The sequence below is a fragment of the Abrus precatorius genome, unplaced genomic scaffold, assembly GCF_003935025.1.
Source record: "Abrus precatorius isolate BTA unplaced genomic scaffold, Abrus_2018 Scaffold10, whole genome shotgun sequence".
Lineage (NCBI taxonomy): Eukaryota > Viridiplantae > Streptophyta > Magnoliopsida > Fabales > Fabaceae > Abrus > Abrus precatorius.
The window spans coordinates 2,767,588-2,785,130 of NW_020874292.1; the positions used below are offsets into that span (position 1 = coordinate 2,767,588).

The window sequence follows — 17,543 nt, forward strand, 5'->3', positions numbered from 1 at the left end:
TGAAGAAGGTCTTGTGATGTAAAGCATAAAAAAGGTTAAGTGGCATAATAAGATGGAGGGGGACACTACAAACAACTTTAAGAAGTTTGAAGTACTCTCAAAAGATGACAATAACAAATTTTGATAAAGATTGAGGAAAAAAAATCAAGTGATACGTAACCTTGCTAGAAGAAATTCTATTTTATATAGTGATAAAATAATAGAATCATAAGATTTAGATCTAATATTAAATACTGACCACATAAATACAATTACAGAGGACTTCAAATTTTTTTTATTAAGAAGGCAATTTTCAAGATCTTTTTGAACCTAGTATTCACCCTAAACTTAAGGTTTACTTAAAGGACTATGAAAATAGATGTGCTCAACTCCTTGAGTGTCAATCTTGATTAAGAAATTATTGGATAAAAGTGTGAGTTTAAAATATATGGATGATAAATTAAAAAAAAAGGATAAAATTGAGAATTTAAAGGTTTTGAACCTAAACAAAATTTCTTTTTAGTTAAACTTAAGAATATGCAAGATTATAAGATTGCTATGTTGAAGGTTCCTTGTTAGTTTTAGATCATTACTTAATAATTCACTGTTAGAGATCACTCTTTAAGCTCAATTATCATAATTTTAAGAAATTTGCAGTTTGGGTTATAATTCTAACCATCCACTAAAACTATACAATAGGAAATTTCTTTGAAAAATAGGTTGTTGCTTAAGGTCAATATTAAAAATTAATAACAATACTTCAATTTTATCTAGAGAAAAATTTGCTAGAAGAATTTAAGGTGTAAGTTGTTTCCTACATTTAAAGTTCTAGGTTAAGAATTTAAGATTGAGTATGATGAGTTATAACTAATTTATTTCTTTTATGAAAAATATGGACATAGAGAAGAAAAATGCTTAAACCCTAATAAACAAACCCAAAATTTTCAAAAAATTTATATTTTAATATAAATGAGAAATTGGTAGATTGGTCTCTTAACTCTTGTTTTTGTTTCAATTTGATTCTCTATTTTTTTTTCATTTTAGTCTCTAAACTTACAAAAGTATTATAATATATATTTTTTATATAAAAAAGGTTAATTCTATTAAAAAAATTATTGTTCATCATTTTCTTCTTTATGAACTCAAGTGAAAATACAATGTCCTATGAAGAATATCTTGGTTGCTTCTTTTTTTTCCTCTTCCTCCTCTTACCTTTCATCTATGTCTTTTTCACAACCCATTTTTGTTCTTCATAATACCACTTCTTTAGTCAACTAATAAATGTACCCTTTTTTGACACAAGAGATAGAAAAACATTGCTAAAATCTCAAATTTAGGTCAGAATATCAATATTGTTAGCTTGAATTCCTATAAGACATCTTAATAAATGATAAACAAAAAGTATTGATTCAGCTTGTAAAAGGCCATACCTTCTTTTTTGATTTCAACAAGAAAATTGATGGTAAATTTGCAAAGAGATGCAAGAAATGAGTTTAAAGGTTCTATAGGTTAAAGGATCCCATATGCCTTTGAAATCATTTAATCCATACATCATTTTAAGTTCAAAGTTAATTCCAAAAGTTATGCAAACAAAAAAAAATTGGGAAGGAGAGTTGAAGGCCAAAACTAAGTTATCTGAGTGAATATTTGATATCCCTTTAATATTTTCAACACAATGGTCTCTCCTTGTGACTTTCAAATTTATCACAATTTGTAGGAGGAAAATGAATTGTGGAGAGGTGGATGAGGGGTTAGAAGAGGAAGAAAATGAAGAAGAGGAAAGACATGAAAATGAGGTAGTCAAAAAATTGGTAAAAAATTATTGTATTTTTATCAAAGTTCACAAGGAGGAGGAAGATAAATATTAATATTTTAATGAGGTTGACATATTTGACAAGAAAAGGTTAAATGACTAATATACTAATTTTTCCTAATATAAATCAAGAAAGTGCTAACAAAAAGGAAGAGAACAATAATATTATAAGTACTTACCTTAATTAATGACTGTTATCCAACAATTTATTCTTTGTTTGTTGGTTGGATACAAATTATTGCATAATGTTATAAATAGTGTAAAAGACAGTCAAAGTGTGATTATAGATCATTATTTTTTGTCCTTCAAGGCATGCATTGATAGTTTTGTATTTTGTAAACTAATTGTTTAAGTTGATGACACATTTTTAATTGAAAAATATCAATGCATTCTATTAATGCTAGTGCTAGTGCATAAGATAGGAATCAAAATATCTTTCTACATACTTGTGGAAGGGAAAACAAAAGAAGCATAACTTGGTTTTTATATAATTTACTGAAGCATATAACATCACAACCTAATATTTGTATAATCTCTTGTAGAGGAAATGGTATTCTAACTATATTGAAGAAGGAACAAGTCGGATGATTAGAACGCCATGCACACTTTGTGTTTTTCATTAAACATATAGCTAGCAATTTTAATCAAAAATTTAGAAATAGAGTTCAAAAAATATACATGGGTGAGTTGTTATTATCTTTAAATTGTGGATTTTAGTTTCATATATTTTTGTATATTAATTTGAATCAGATATAAATTTATTATATTATTTTTAATTCAATAAATAGCATATGAGAATAGGCAATTATAGATGGAGGCAAAGTTTCTCACCTTACATGTATCAATTTCTCCAAGTTGTAGAATGGCAAGAAAAAAGAAATTTGAAGGATAAGTGGATGCAAGCATTTGATAGAAGAATGTGATATGGTCATATGACCTTTAATTTTGCTTAGTGTTAAATTCAGTTTTGAAGGGGACAAACATTGCCAATAGCTATTTTAGTTCTAAAAACATTTTATAGAACAAACATTTTAGTTATGGAGCAGAGAAAGAGAGCGATAAACATGATAAGTGCAAGACATGTATATTGTGAAGCATTGACAACTATTATGATAGAAAATCGTGGCCTTTCAATCTACAATTATGTTCATTGCTATGCAAGAAAGACACAGGAATTTTGTAATCAAATAGACATAGTAATATAAAGAAAAATTCACGTAAAAGGAATTAAGAGGAAGAGAATTAAAACTTTCTCTCAATATTTCATTGACCTTGATTGCATAATACATGGTATAGGAAGAGACCTTTTTTTAGGCTTTATAAACTAATATAATATTATATTTAAGAAACCCATATATGAAGCAAGAGAAAGTGGCCTAACAATTTGTTCCTTTGTGAATGTGCAGCCTTTTCCTTTTGACCATTACAATTTGTGGACTATAATTATCAATCCTTGCAACTTCAATTTCCAATATTTTCAAGTTTGTAGAATTATGCGCAACAATGCAGCTTTGTAGGCATCTATAATTATAATGTTGTTGACTTTAAGAAACTCCAATAAGAATTCATTGCTTTATCATGAAGTAAAATTTGGTCCAATTAAAAATTTGCGGTGTACTTGATTTATTTCTGACATTGTCTCCCTTAAATCAAGTGTGCATATTAATCATTCCAGGTATTTTTTTCAAATTGTAAAATAACTCAGCTTTCAATGGCTTTGTAAAAATATCTGCAACTTGTTCTTTAGTAGGACATTACTCAATCACCACTTCTTTTTTAATTACTAGCTCCTGGATTTTGTCAAAACCGAATGTCTATGTGCTTGGACTGCCTATGAAAATTTGGATTTTTAGAAAATGCAATTGCAGACTTGTTATCACAAAAAATCACTGTGGGAGTGTCTTGTTTCTGATGCATTACTTCAAGCATCCTTCTCATCCACACTCCTTGTGTTGCTTCAGCTGTTGAGAGTGAAATTGTTGCTTGTTTCTTTGAGGACCATGATACTACACCTGTTCCAAGATGAAATGCATATCTTGATGTGCTTTTCCTTGTCTCAATATCTTCTGCCCAGTCACTGTATATGTATCCAATATGTATCCAACTAGCTTTACAGAATTATTAACATAAAAAATTCCTTCAGTTAGAGTACCTTTGATGTATTTGAGAATTCTTTTTGCTCCTTGCAAGTGGCAAACTTGTAGCTAGCAATCCAACTCCAAACACAATGCCTGGTCTAGTGGCAGTCAAATATCTTAGATTTCCAATCAAGCTCTTGTAGTATATTGAATCAATTTATCTTTCATCACTGCCCTTTTTTAGCTTCAATTTTTCTTCAACATGTGTTGAGATTGGCTTTGAATTCTCCATTTTAAATTTCTTCAAAATGTCTGCAACATACTTTTTTTGAGAGATGAAAATTCTATCATCCTACTGAACAACCTCAATGCCAAGAAAATATGATATTAGGCTCAAATTTGTCATCTCAAAACATCTAATCATGGCGTCCCTGAATTCTGGAATCATCTTTGGATTGTTGCTAGTAAATATTAGATCATCAATATAAAGGCACATAATAAGAATATCATTAGGTTCAATAAATTTGATATACAGAGTATGCTCAAACGAGCATCTCTAAAAACTGTTCTGCACAAAGTAAGAATCAATTGTTTTGTATTATGTCCTGGGTGTTTGTTTTAAACCATACAATGCTTTCTTCAACCTGTAGACTTTATCTTCTTTACCTTCAATCTCATATCTTGCAAGTTACTTAACATACACTTCTTCTTCCAAAGTATCATTTAAGAAAGCAGACTTAACATCCATTTAATAGATTTTCTAATTATTTTGAGCTGATAGAGAGATAAGCATATGAATTGTATCTAATCTCGTTACAGGAGCAAATACCTTAAAATAATCAATACCTGACTTCTGCTTATATCATGTTGCCACTATCCTCGCTTTGAAGCGATCAATTTCTACACTAAGTTTGTACTTATTTTTGTACATCCACTTCACTCCAATTGGCCTTTTATCTGCTGACAAATCTGTTAGTTCCCATGTTTGATTCTTTTCAATGGTATGAATTTCTTCATTCATTACTTTTCTCCAATTCTGATTATCAATAGCTTCTTCAAAAGTCACTGGTTCACAATATGCAAATAAAGCAAAGTTGATAATTTCTTCATCAGATGGGTCATTATCATTACCCACAACATAATCCTCCAATTTGGTTGGTAGTCTTTGTTGCCTTTGTGGTTTGCCTGATGTTTCTGGCTCATTAGGTGTTCGATCTACATGTCCATCCTCCTTTTCATAGTTTCCTAGAATTATGACAGGCTCCCTTTGGGCTTTGGAAGACCAATCTCACATTCCTTCATCATTAAAGGTTACATCTCTACTGATAATTACCTTATTTGTCATTGGGTTATAAAACTTGTAAGCCTTTGAGTTGGTGCTGTAACCAATGAAGATGCACTTCTCTCCTTTGTCGTCAAGCTTCTTTCTAAGTTGATTTGGTACATAGGCATATGTTATATACCCAAAAACTCTAAGATGTCGGATTGAGGGCTTCTTTCCACTCCAAGCTTCTTCTGGTGTTTTATCACAAACACTTTTTGTTGAACACCTATTCAAAATATACACAGCAGTAGAAACTGCTTTTACCCAAAATTCTCTAGACAATTGTTTAGCCATTACCATGCATCTTACCATGTCCATGACGTCCTGTTCTTCCTTTCTGCTACTCTATTTTGCCAAGGAGTATATCTTATTGTCAGTTGATGCTGAATTCCATGTTGGTCTAGGAAATTTGCACAAGCAAAGTACTCTTGGCCTCTGTCAGTCCTTAGGGCTTTAATCCTGCATCCACTTTGCTTTACTACAAATGCCTTAAAGACATCACAAGCTTCTGATTTCTATTTCAAAAAATACACGCAAGCTTTTTTGTTAAGGTTATCAATAAAAATGATAAAATATCTGCTATCGCCATGTGTTGGAATCTTAACCATGCATAAATCTGGATGGATAATTCCAATAACTTCCTTGCTCTCCAAGAGTTTCCAATTGGAAAAGATTCTCTGTGCTTCTTTCCAATTTCAAAAGTCTCACATACACCTTCAAAAATGTTTATAATGGGCAAACCAGATACATACTCTTTTCTAGATAAATAATTCAATCCAGAAAAGTAATAATGCCCAAAACGCATATGCCACAACCAATCATCTTTTTGTATAATGGAACTCAAGCAGGGAATTTTATCATGTTTCACTTTCAAAGGAAATAGGTGATTAGGAGTCATTTTTACCTTATCAATGAATCTCCCATTTTTGTCAATCAATTTACAGTAGCCATCACGAATCTGCATGTTGTAGCCTTTCTTTGATAATTGTCCAATGCTCAACAGATTGTGATGAAGACCAGGAGCATATAAAGCATCAGAAATGAAATTTTAAGAACCATCCTTCAACCTAATAGAAACTTTGCTTTTCCCCCAAAATCAGAATATTAAATTATTTTTGAATTTCACGGTAGATTTTACCGATTCATCTAGTGAGGAAAATAATTCCTTTTTCCCACACGTGTGGTTGCTGCAACCAATATCTAAGTACCAAATATCTCTATTGCTTGTAAAATTATTTGCTGCTAGAAGTAAAGTTTGTGGATTATCAGAACTCTCACCAGTATATTGATATTGGTTTTTTGCTATATTTGCCTGTATTTTGAATATACATTCTGTAGCTCTATGCTCAAACTTTCTATAGTGATAGCAATTGAAATTTGTCCTTTCTTGGTATTTGTTGCCTATTCCTCTTTCAAGGTTAGTAGATTTGAAATTATATTCACCTCTTCCTTAATTATGTGGCCTGAAATTGTTGTCTCTCCATTATTGATTGAAATTATAACAACCTCTTCCTCTGAAGCTGCCATGACCTCTACCTCTAAAATTTATACTTCCACCTTCATAACCTTTACTGTTTTCACTTCGGCTGGATATTGCTACGTTGGTAAAAGTTACTTGGCTTTTCAATGCTTTTTCATTTACTTTTTCATTTTGCTCCAAGATTATGCTCACATGTTTCAATGCTACCTTGTAACTCTGCAACTGTCTGGTTTTTGTGTCATGGGACTCAATTATTGTAGTCACCACATGATCAAACTTCATCAGCATGTTGCATGGAATTTTCTCCACCACCTTACTTTCAAGAATATCTTCTCTATATACCCTCATCTTGTTGACAAGATTTGTTACCCGTGAAAAATATTGTTACATGATTTCTAAACTGGATATTTCGTATCTTTCATATTCTCGACACATGCATTGCAGTTTGGATTTCTAAGATTTTTCTACTCTTTTGTATGATAGCTTCAAAATGTCTCACACTTTTTTGGCTGTTTTGGCAATTGCTATTTTGCCAAAATTTGAATAGTCTACATCTTAGTGAATTTGTGATAGTACCAATTGGTCCTTTCTTTGAGCAGCATCATTAGCTCCTTGTTGTAAGCCTAGTTCAATAAAGCTCCAAATATTGTGATCTTTCAAATGGGTGAACATCAACAATACTCAATAATTATAATCTAGTTTTCCATATAATTTGGGACCAGACCAAACAATATTATAGTTTGTGGCTATTTCTCTCTCTCAAATAAACTCAATTTTTTTTTTTATAAAAGTGAGAACTCTCTTACTTCTCACACACTCAATAGTTTTTAATACTGACTCTCTCACAAACTCACAAAACTAGTGTTAGATCTAACGAGCTCTGATACCAATTTGTAATCAAATAGACATAGTAATACAAAGAAAAATTCACGTAGAAAAAACTAAGATGAAGAGAATTAAAACTTTCTCTCAATATTTCATTGACCTTAATTGCATTATACATGGTACAAGAAGAGACCTTTTTATAGGCTTTATAAACTAATATAATATTATATTTAAGAAACCTATATATAAAGGAAGAGAAAGTGACCTAGCAATTTGGTGCTACGTGAACATGCAGTATTTTCCTTTTGACCATTACAATTTGTGGACTATAATTATCAGTCCCTGAAACTTCAATTTCCAATACTTTCAGGTTTGTAAAATTATATGCAACATTGCGACTTTGTAGGCGCCTATAATTATAATGTTGTTGCCTTCAAGAAACTCCAATAAGAATTCATTACTTTATCATTAAGTAAAATTTGGTCCAATTAAAAATTTGCGATGTACTTAATTTATTTATGACAATTTTGAAGTTGAAAAAGAGCTAGTAATGCTTAAATTATCAAAAATGGGATGATTTGCATTATTAAATTGAACGGAATGTGTTGTAATTGTGAACGCTTTTAAGTTTATAAGTATTCGTATTCTCATGTGATTACATGTTGTCTATTTAATTGTTTGTATATTTCACAATTGTTTATTTAATTGTTTGTATATTTCACAATATATAAGTCCTGATTATAAATTAAAAAATATATTCAAAGTTTATCAAATGGAGTTTCATTCACTAAAAAATAAAAAATATTGGCTTAAACATTAAAGACTTATTTATGTACTAAATTCTTCTAAAAAATAAGATTCATGTTAACAATTATATTTATAAGAAAATAGATATAATAGGAGCAATGATCCATTAAAACAACATCATGAAAGTTAAATTATTATTATATAAATTTAATTTATATAATCCTTTTTTTTTCTCTTTTAATTTATATAATCTTTACTTGAAGGATAATTTGTCCCTTTATATAATCTTATATATTATTTGAAAAAAATATTTATTTTATTAAAAAGTATGAACTATAAAAAAATAATTTGTTAAAATATAATTCAGTAATTATAATAATTAAATTATATTTTAAAACAAAAAAATTAATCATAATAAAAGTATATAACATACGACTTCTATAATCATGCGATAGAAGTCGTTCGTATATTGTATATATAATTTTTATTTAAAAAATTAAAATTAAATATACATATATAATATATGATTATAAATTTTTAAAAATAAAAAAAATTAAATATTATATATATATATACATATATATTAAGAGTATTAATTGTAATATGATTTATAAAATATATATGTTATATATAACTTACTCTAATAACATAAAATTTTTATAAGTTACACTATTTTCATAATTTAACCGTTAAATTGCACTATTTTAGTAAATTATCATTAAAAATTAATATAACACACTAATATTAAAAATTGACATATTATTAAAATAAAATTTTATTTTCAATTAAAAACCACGGTGCAACATGTGCCTAATTTTTATCCTGTTAAGAACATAGGGTAAATTTTAAGTGAGCAACATTGTTCTCTTGTTCGGGTACGAAGACCCTCGATGCCATTTTTTCAAACGAAGAAAACTGAAACCGATTCCCCTTGATTCCATTATTATTCGTTGAACTGAACTGTGAGAAAAACGAAGAGAGCAAGTTCAATGGCGGGTGATAGCAATCGTAGCTTGAGACTGCTATGCCGTTCAAAGCAACTGAACAAAGGATCCGACCCGGGAATCCAATACTGGCTAATCGGATCCCCATTCTTCCCCCCACTCACCGTTGCTTCCTTCCTCCGATGCATTCATACCCTCTCCTCCTCCTCTTCCCCAGAATTACAAAAGGAATCGGAGGACCTTCGGACACTCATCTTGAAAGGCTTTGAAGTTATTGGAGCCGTAGCTTCCGGAGACGATACCAATGCTCGTGCGGCCGTAGAAGCTGCACGTGCATTGAGGAAGTTTCTTTACGGCGAAGGAACAGATCCTCCGGTCATCGGAGCTGTTGCCGGTGAAAATTCTGGTGAGCTTCGTTTTTTTGTGTCCGAGAGTAGAAACGCGACGAGCCTTGAATCTGTTGCGTCGATCGTACAGGAAGAACATCCGGAGAAGTATGTGTGGGAGAATGGTTGCTTACTTCATTGTGAGCTTCCGTTAAAGTTGCCACTGTATTACCCACTAAAAAATCCAACTGGTGCGTTTCCCTTTAATCTCTCTCTCTCTTTTCGGTTCGATAAATTTTTTGCTATTTCATTTTCCAGGAACATAACCTTTGCTGCAATTGAGAAATCCATTTGGATTTAACTTTTGCTATTTTATAGTTGTCAAATATTAATCCAAATTGTCACATTATACTTTGTAGGTTAGACATCACTTTTGGTTTGCATTTGGAAATTTGAGTGTGTTTAGGTGAAAACCTTGATTTAGGGTTTATTCAATAAGCTTATTTTGATAAACTTTACTGGGAAACATAAATTGAATAGATCTTATAAGAAGGCCATAATCCTAAATTCAATAAGCTTTTTATAGGTTAAGGTTTATTTTTGGCAAACTTTTAGAGAAGTCCTTATAAGAGATGCAAATCAGTATAAAAAATGAATATAGTTTCTTTCATAAATTAAAAGCAACTTATCTCCTCAAATTTCAGAGAAGTTAAATAAGAGAACTTCTAAAAAAAATAGAGAAACATAAGTTGATTTTAACTTATGAAAAGGTTTTGTTCATTTAACTACTTAATTTTTAACTTTTATTAGTACTTATTGAAAAGTTTATCCCTCCCCTCACCAGATGGTTTTATGTTTTGCCATTATTTCTCGTTGCCCTTTAATTAAACAAAGTAGGGACTGGGCTTTATGAGAAACATGAAGGCAATACATAGAGGTGCAAATTAGTGACTGAGTTGGGTACTAAATTCAAGTTCACCTCTGTTTTGCATTAATTGAGTAGTGCCTTTGTTGATGCAAGTTGCTGAGCAAAGGACTCAAGTTTTGAGTTACATTGAGAGTTCTAGTTGAAAGTACTTTAATTTGAGTTCAAGATGCTATACGATAACAATATTTATTTATTATGTATGAGAGATACTAAAAAATTTTTACAAAGGATAGTGGACAGTAAACTAAGATAACCTCAGCAAATTTTAAATTCAACATAAACATTGATAGTCAATTGGTGAAATTCATTAACTCGATTTCAATGTAAACAAAGTTTAGTTCATTATAGTATACAGATGTACAGGATAATATCTGGACATTGGTGAATTATCTAAGATGCATTTTTCACTATCACTATGATCTAAATGCGGCAAATTTGGGGCATGTTTGTTCAGCAGATGTTGAGAAAGCATATACACAGGCAACTGAAGCTGTTATTGCCAAGTTAAGAGATCCTCAGGCTGTGTACATGTTAGAAACTTCAAACAAATTCTCTCAGGATATACCTTCACCTGTCATAATTAGAGGTCTACAATTAGACTTCCAGACAGACCTCTACAAGATCAAGCCTTTGGCTGAGGGTGATGATGGCTTTGATGCAAGCTCACTATCATGTTCATATTTTTCCATCAGCAGTAAAGCAGGCCCACCAGTTTTTTCTGCAGAGGTAACATAAAAGATTATGATATTCTTAGTGATCTTTCACCCCTCTTATTTTCTACGGTTTGATCCTTTTCTTATATTATCTGATAGTATTTATGATTTGTTTTTGTCATGTCTTTGTTTTTTCCTTTCTGCTAACTATTTCATGAACAGTCAAATGACTACCATCCTCCATTTTGTGAATTTTCTTCTTCTTAGAATGCAGATACTATCCAAGTTAGTGTTCTCTTTAATAGCTTAGGATCATCATCAGCTTCTATCGTGCCTTTTGCAGAATATATTCCAGGTCAGGATTTGAGGGTCACAATTGATGTCCAATGTTTGCATATTGAAAAATATGGTTTACTTCAGTTTTTGTGGTTTTAGCATTTCTTAATTGAAGTTCAATTATTGCTTTCAGTCCAGGAAGAAACTAAACTACTTGTTGTGGATATTAAGCTAGATGTACTCTGCTATTCTTCCAGGGCACTTCCACTGAAATATGCAGTTTCAAATTTAATCATCCTCGGCTTAGTTGATCAGTTAAATATATTGGAGAACTTGATGTTACCTAACCTTTTGGCACAACATGCTCGGGTGAGGCAATGCATTGATCTGTGTAGTGACATAAGCTTTCCATGGTTCTACTTTTCCACCATGATTCTAATTCACAAGAAAACCGTACTTCCATAGTTAATCGATGTTATTGTCATTCCACTATCTATCATTGCAATTTGAAATTGCTTTTGGGAACTTGTCCTGTCAACAGAACACTCTCAAATGTGTAAATTATTTCGTTGTTTAACGTATCCCACAGATGAAAGTGACAATTTCAATTTAATATGAGCTTTACTGCACCAGGATAACTACATAGAATGGTGTTCATCTAAACTTTCAAATATATGAAGATCTATTTAATAATTTACGAGTATCTCTATATTAAATAGTTAAAAGAACCAGACCTATTTCAGCCTTCTTTGATAGGTACTAAGAAATTATGAGCATGGGGATGACAAAATAGGTAATTAATATATATGATGTGAGATACTAATGTTAACAATTTGGATGAACTTATCTGGCTACATAGTCTCTTGTAATGAAATTATGGTATGGAAAATATGTATTGTGTTTTACAAATTACCCTAATGATTATTATTAGTGATCAACTGGGTGAAATTCATGAAAGATATTGATTTTATTTCTGTGAATAATATATCATTGTAATTTTCTGTTTTTATTTTTACTCTTTTATTATTTAATTTCTTTATATTGTTCTTTCAGGGTAAAATTTGCTTTTCATGTGTATTTAATACTTATTGTTCTTTTGGTTGACTGGCAATTTATTTGTTTGTCAGCTAAAATCTTATCACTTTAGTCCTCCTGGGATTCTGCATCCAATAACTGTTTTCTATGAACTGAGTTTTGGGGAGACAGAAATGAAGCAAGGTATGCCATTTATCTTTGGCATGGATAGAATTTTCCTTTTACATTGTAGTTGTTATTAGAAAATATAGAATAAAGCTATACTGTGTTCTGTTGTTAAATTTCAGAGAGGAACATATCTGTTGAATCTTTTGGCTTTTTCAATAAACTTAATCAATTAAGAGAATGCTAAAGTGTAACATTTAATGTCACCAATGCACCCCCACTGTGAATTCCAATAAAATCCTATTTTTGAATTCCTTAATAATACCTTTAGGGCACTTGTTAGTAAGATCATCATTTATGATCTCAGCATGTGTCAGTATTTGGATTTATGAATTGTACATGCTTTCTGCAGTTGAAGTTAGAAGATCCTTGCACTCAAGGTTGGGACTACCTTATGATCGTCCCCTTCTAAGAATATCTAATGCCTTGGATTTTTCAAAATTGATGAACAATAGTATTGTCTCTCTACGGAAAGGTAATTTATACATCTGAATGGGAAGCTCTTTAGTCTCTATTCCTGCTGAGAATTATGATTGCATCTTCCTCTTTCTGTGTTGTATTTTCCAATACCAACTCCTTTACATATATCATATGCTCTAAGGTTTTTAATATTTGTCAATAATATTAGGTTCGTCTTTGCTCAGAGATGTACACATTGGGATTCCAAGCAGTGGTGGTAAGTAGCTATTATGGTCTTAGTCTCTCATTGTAGATGTGATTCTTTTTTGTCTCATTTGAAATGGGTTATGGTTCATGCAGTTTCTGGGGGAACTGTTTCCCTTCTTCAAGGTTCCTATGAATACTTCCATTATCTCCAGGATGGTTTTAATGATTCGGTAATTGCAATCCTTCTGCTTGAAAATGCTTGTAACATGTTCATGAAATTATGTCATCTTGATCTTTTTGGCCTCTATTGAAGTTACACATCCAAGTGATGGATATGTAAATTTGAACACAAAACAAGCCTCAGTTGTTATTGCTGAGTAGTTTAAGATTATCTGATTAGTGCAATCTTGTTTAGGCTGTTGCAAATTACAGTTTGGATACATGAAAAAGTCATTTAAAGTTATTAAAATGATAAACCGAATGTTGTTCATGTTATGCAATCTCTTAAATATATTTCATCATATTTGTTTTTAAAAATGATAATAAAAAAAATGAAATCAGAATAGTCTATTAATAGTGTGGTTTTTGTGTATAATGCTGTATGAATAACAAAAATATTATATATGAAAGGAAATGAGATGAAATGAAAGTGAAGGTCATCAAATTCTGATGTGTAGCTGCCCGAGGAATGCAACTTGTGGAAACATAGACTTGGCTTTCTTCATCTTTCCATGAGTTGCCAAATACTTTCAGCTATTTCAAAATTAGAAATATTATATAGCTTTACTACTGTTCCCTGAATGAGATTTGTAATAGGATTACCTTTTTTTCATGCGACTTAAAAAGTGAAGTGTTTTGATGCCCTGGAGTTCAGCTGCAGTACTGGCTTTTGATATCTCTATTAAAATAGAAGGGCACTTTAGTGGGCATTTTGCAGGAGTTGGGTCTAGGCCACTTTGATCAAGCTACTGTTTGAGCTTTTACAAATGCATTCTCAGTTATTTAACATTGACTTCAATGATTCTGTTTTCATTAAAAACTGGTTTGAGGGCATCAAATGCAGGCCAGACACTTTTTATTAGCTTTCACTTGAAGCCTCTTTATACCTTGTAGTTACTATTACTTCTGGGATGAGTTGTTAGTTAATCTTTTGGATATTTTTTTGGGAGCTAGATTTTTTCTTTTTGACCTTCTGTCACTCAAGGAGTCCCGACCTTGTTACCATTTCATTGTGCTTTTAAACTACTTTTCATCCGTTAGGTACTTGTGTTTTTCCCTCAGTGATCATATTTTAATGCTTTTTTAAGACTTTATGACATGCAACGGCAATATTAACAAGTACACGTCTCCTATTGTTACTTCCTGAAAGCATAGCAACATGGTGGAGAAATACTTGCATGTACTATGTAAAGCTGTTGGCACTTACAATTACAAAACTTGAGTTGTGATGTTGAAGAAAATTTGCCTTTCCTATCTAAAAGCTAGGTTTTAGCTTGGCATAAAACTATTCAGGCTGTGTTTGGGTGGACTAGTTATTGTGTGTGACATCTTTTCTGGTCAATAAATTTCTTAAAACAAAATATCATTATATTTACATACCTACATATGCCATTAGAACAAATGTCTCAATTTTCTTGTTGGATCAAAAACTAAATCACTTGCATTGATTTTCTAGGGATGGGGTTGTGCATACCGCTCTCTCCAGACCATCATTTCATGGTTCAGACTTCAAAATTACACGTCTATAGAGGTTCCTTCTCATAGGTATTTATAGTTTACTCTCCTTTAATGATTGTTATTCTTTTTTTTTTTTGGGGGGGGGGGGAGTTATCATTCCTTCTTTTACTTCCTAATTGTCTTTCATATTATAAATTTGTTCTGCATTTTTATTTTTCTCGTGTAATGGATTATTAAATTGGTTGTTTAAAGAGTTGTTGATTTTTCATAAATGGAAAATTTGACCAATCAATTAGTTCGGGTGACATTTCTTCACTCATATCAAAATTTTGCTTGCTATATTCATGCATATGAATATGATGTAGCCTGACAAACTACAACTTTGTCAGGGAAATACAACAGACACTTGTTGACATTGGTGATAAAGATCCTTCATTTATTGGGTCACGAGAGTGGATTGGTGCCATTGAATTGAGCTTTGTTTTGGACAAACTTCTGGGTGTAAGTTCACTTATCTTTAGTATTTCTTAATGTTGAACCATAGATTTGTGATCAAACTGTATATTATAGCTTCAACTGGTTTTTTGGGCCCAACTGGACATCGTGTTTTATGGTTTTCTAGCTAGAATCAAGATATGTTGAGCTTCCCACCCCAAAAATATGCTAGAATTTAAATACTTGATGCATTAATGAATAAAGTGCATCAAATATATATTTGCTTATGAGCCTAATAGAGTTCTTAATGTCTTGATTGGGTGGTTTACTTGCTTAAACAGGTTACTTGCAAAGTCATCAATGTTCGATCTGGAGCTGAGCTTCCAGAAAAATGTCGAGAGTTGGCATTGCACTTTGAGAACCAAAGTACACCTGTTATGATTGGTCAGTAAAATGATGTATTGTTTTACTGCTGTCTGCTATTTATCTGTGGCATCTCCCTGTATATAGGCTTGTTCAAAGAACCAAACCAGACTGAACTAAATGAACCAAACCTTAAATAATCAAAGCTTTTAAAACAGTTCAAGAACCTGAACTAGGTTTTAAAACAGGTCATTTAACCAATTCAGTTACCTCCAATTTGGTTAACCATTATAACCAAATTGCTGAATCTCCTCTGTTAAAATTAACCAGAAATCAAACTTCATTCTGACATCACTGAGAAGCTGGTGTGTTCAACAAAGTCGTAGCTCAGCAAGCTGGAACCCTCGTCCCCAATTCCAGTGGCAGGGATGCTCTTCCCCTCCCTTGTCATTGCTGAAGTCAGGATTCTCCTTTGAAATGAAAAAGGAGTAGTTCATGCAAATTGTTTGACTTTGTCAGCGGTAGCCTTGACCTCTTTGGATTGGCAACATTTTGGCCCTGGCAGAGACAATTGATGGGAGGTTGCTACAGGCTGGCTCAACCCTACTCCTTGTTGATGAGGTGGAGAATGGTGCAAGGGAACTTGATGAGTACTTCTTCAGCGGCAGCAGGAGTGATCTTGTCAGGGTCTTTGATGAGCTCACTGACATCAATTGAGGAATAGAGGGAGGAGGAATTATGGTTGGAGAGGAATGATGAGCATGTGTCTTGTTTCTAATCAATTACCTCTTGGTACAGGGAATTTCTCTGGTTTGGCATTTCCAATGGCAGTTCACTGAACCAAAACCAGTTTTCGGTTATGTAATACAACTGTTTTTATTCGTGTCAACCAAGCAATATACCTAGTACAGGGTGGCTTGAAAGTTGAAATTCACTTTGATGAGTTATGTTTGTCTTTATTGCTCTTGAGGATTTTTCGGTAAGGAAGCTGGGACTAACGATAGCTCTCATAACACTTCGGTTTCTAAATGCAGGTGGTGGTGTACTTGCATATACACTCTTGGGAGTGGACTACAATGAAGCAAGTGGAGATTGCGCATTTTTAATTCTTGATCCACACTATACAGGTACGGATGATCTAAAGAAAATAGTCAGCGGGGGATGGTGTGGGTGGAAAAAGGCTGTTGATAACAAAGGAAAGAATTTCTTCTTGCACGATAAGTTTTATAATCTACTACTGCCGCAGAGGCCCAACATGGTTTGAGACCGAAATTCTAATGAAGGGAACTAACTCCCAATTAATACCCAATTTCTTGCAATGGAAGAATAATTTTTCACTACGTAACGTGTGGTTGGGACTGGAGGTAATTCATTGCCTCACTTTTCGATTATTGATGTTCTGTAATTGGCATTCTGCGATTATAACTAAGCTTTATCGGCCCTCTCTCTCTCTGGGCCTGAATCTTCTGTCGAGTCACTTGGGCAAACGGTGTTTCGAACGTGGGAAACGTAGGATAACTCCATTTTCATTAAATACATTTTCAAATTTCAAGCCATTCGATACAGATGGTAAGCAAGATCTGAAGCTGTCCAATCTTTCTCTGGGAGCCAAGTTCAATCCATCTTAGAAGCTTAACTTAAAATTCGTAGCCTTATCCAGCTTGAAAACCATATTTATTGTTTGATAAAAGAAATGTAGATTTATTGGTTTAACTCTCATTTAGGCTATAGCGAGGTGAAAATTGCAGAGCGAGCATCAAGCAATTTTTGAGATGTTAATGGAAAACATCTTTTAAAATGCAGTCGATACAGAAAATCTACGGTATTTCGCTACGGATTAGGAGCGTGGTTCTGCCTGTGAATATTAACAATTATGAAACAGTAAAAAA

At 32.3% G+C, this 17,543-nt stretch overlaps 2 protein-coding genes across 7 annotated transcripts in view; both read left to right on the top strand.

The window, feature by feature from the left end:
• Positions 1-6,082: 6,082 nt before the first annotated feature.
• The window catches only part of LOC113853235 (probable UDP-N-acetylglucosamine--peptide N-acetylglucosaminyltransferase SPINDLY), a 42,488-nt gene continuing 31,027 nt past the window's right edge, over positions 6,083-17,543 (top strand). For both annotated transcript variants that reach the window (XM_027483744.1, XM_027483745.1), the window contains exons 1-3: positions 6,083-6,087; positions 10,237-10,242; positions 16,375-16,387. The gene's annotated coding sequence lies outside the window, so the exon portion shown is untranslated. The remainder of the gene's footprint in view (positions 6,088-10,236; positions 10,243-16,374; positions 16,388-17,543) is intronic.
• On the top strand, positions 9,053-17,228 carry LOC113853234 (probable Ufm1-specific protease). 5 transcript variants are annotated; one of them, XM_027483738.1, is made up of 12 exons: positions 9,053-9,767; positions 10,899-11,170; positions 11,365-11,452; positions 11,567-11,742; positions 12,501-12,591; positions 12,926-13,048; positions 13,202-13,249; positions 13,333-13,409; positions 14,855-14,943; positions 15,246-15,357; positions 15,633-15,735; positions 16,689-17,164. In XM_027483738.1, exons 1-12 carry the CDS (start codon positions 9,236-9,238, stop codon positions 16,916-16,918), a joined length of 1,941 nt encoding a protein of 646 aa, XP_027339539.1. In that variant the 5' UTR covers positions 9,053-9,235; the 3' UTR covers positions 16,919-17,164. The 5 variants fall into 5 exon arrangements, with proteins under 5 accessions (XP_027339539.1, XP_027339540.1, XP_027339543.1 ...); XM_027483739.1 differs by having other exon boundaries at positions 9,066-9,767; positions 10,902-11,170; XM_027483742.1 differs by having other exon boundaries at positions 9,066-9,767; positions 10,902-11,170; positions 15,633-15,739; positions 15,985-16,867.

What these genes read in the sequence shown, in the direction of transcription:
- LOC113853234 (XM_027483738.1), top strand. Translation starts at nt 9,236, where the DNA reads ATGGCGGGTGATAGCAATCGTAGCTTGAGACTGCTATGCCGTTCAAAG. An exon ending in GGAGACAGAAATGAAGCAAG is followed by an intron (nt 12,592 to 12,925) that starts GTATGCCATTTA and finishes TGCTTTCTGCAG; the next exon opens with TTGAAGTTAGAAGATCCTTG. An exon ending in ATAGAGGTTCCTTCTCATAG is followed by an intron (nt 14,944 to 15,245) that starts GTATTTATAGTT and finishes CAACTTTGTCAG; the next exon opens with GGAAATACAACAGACACTTG.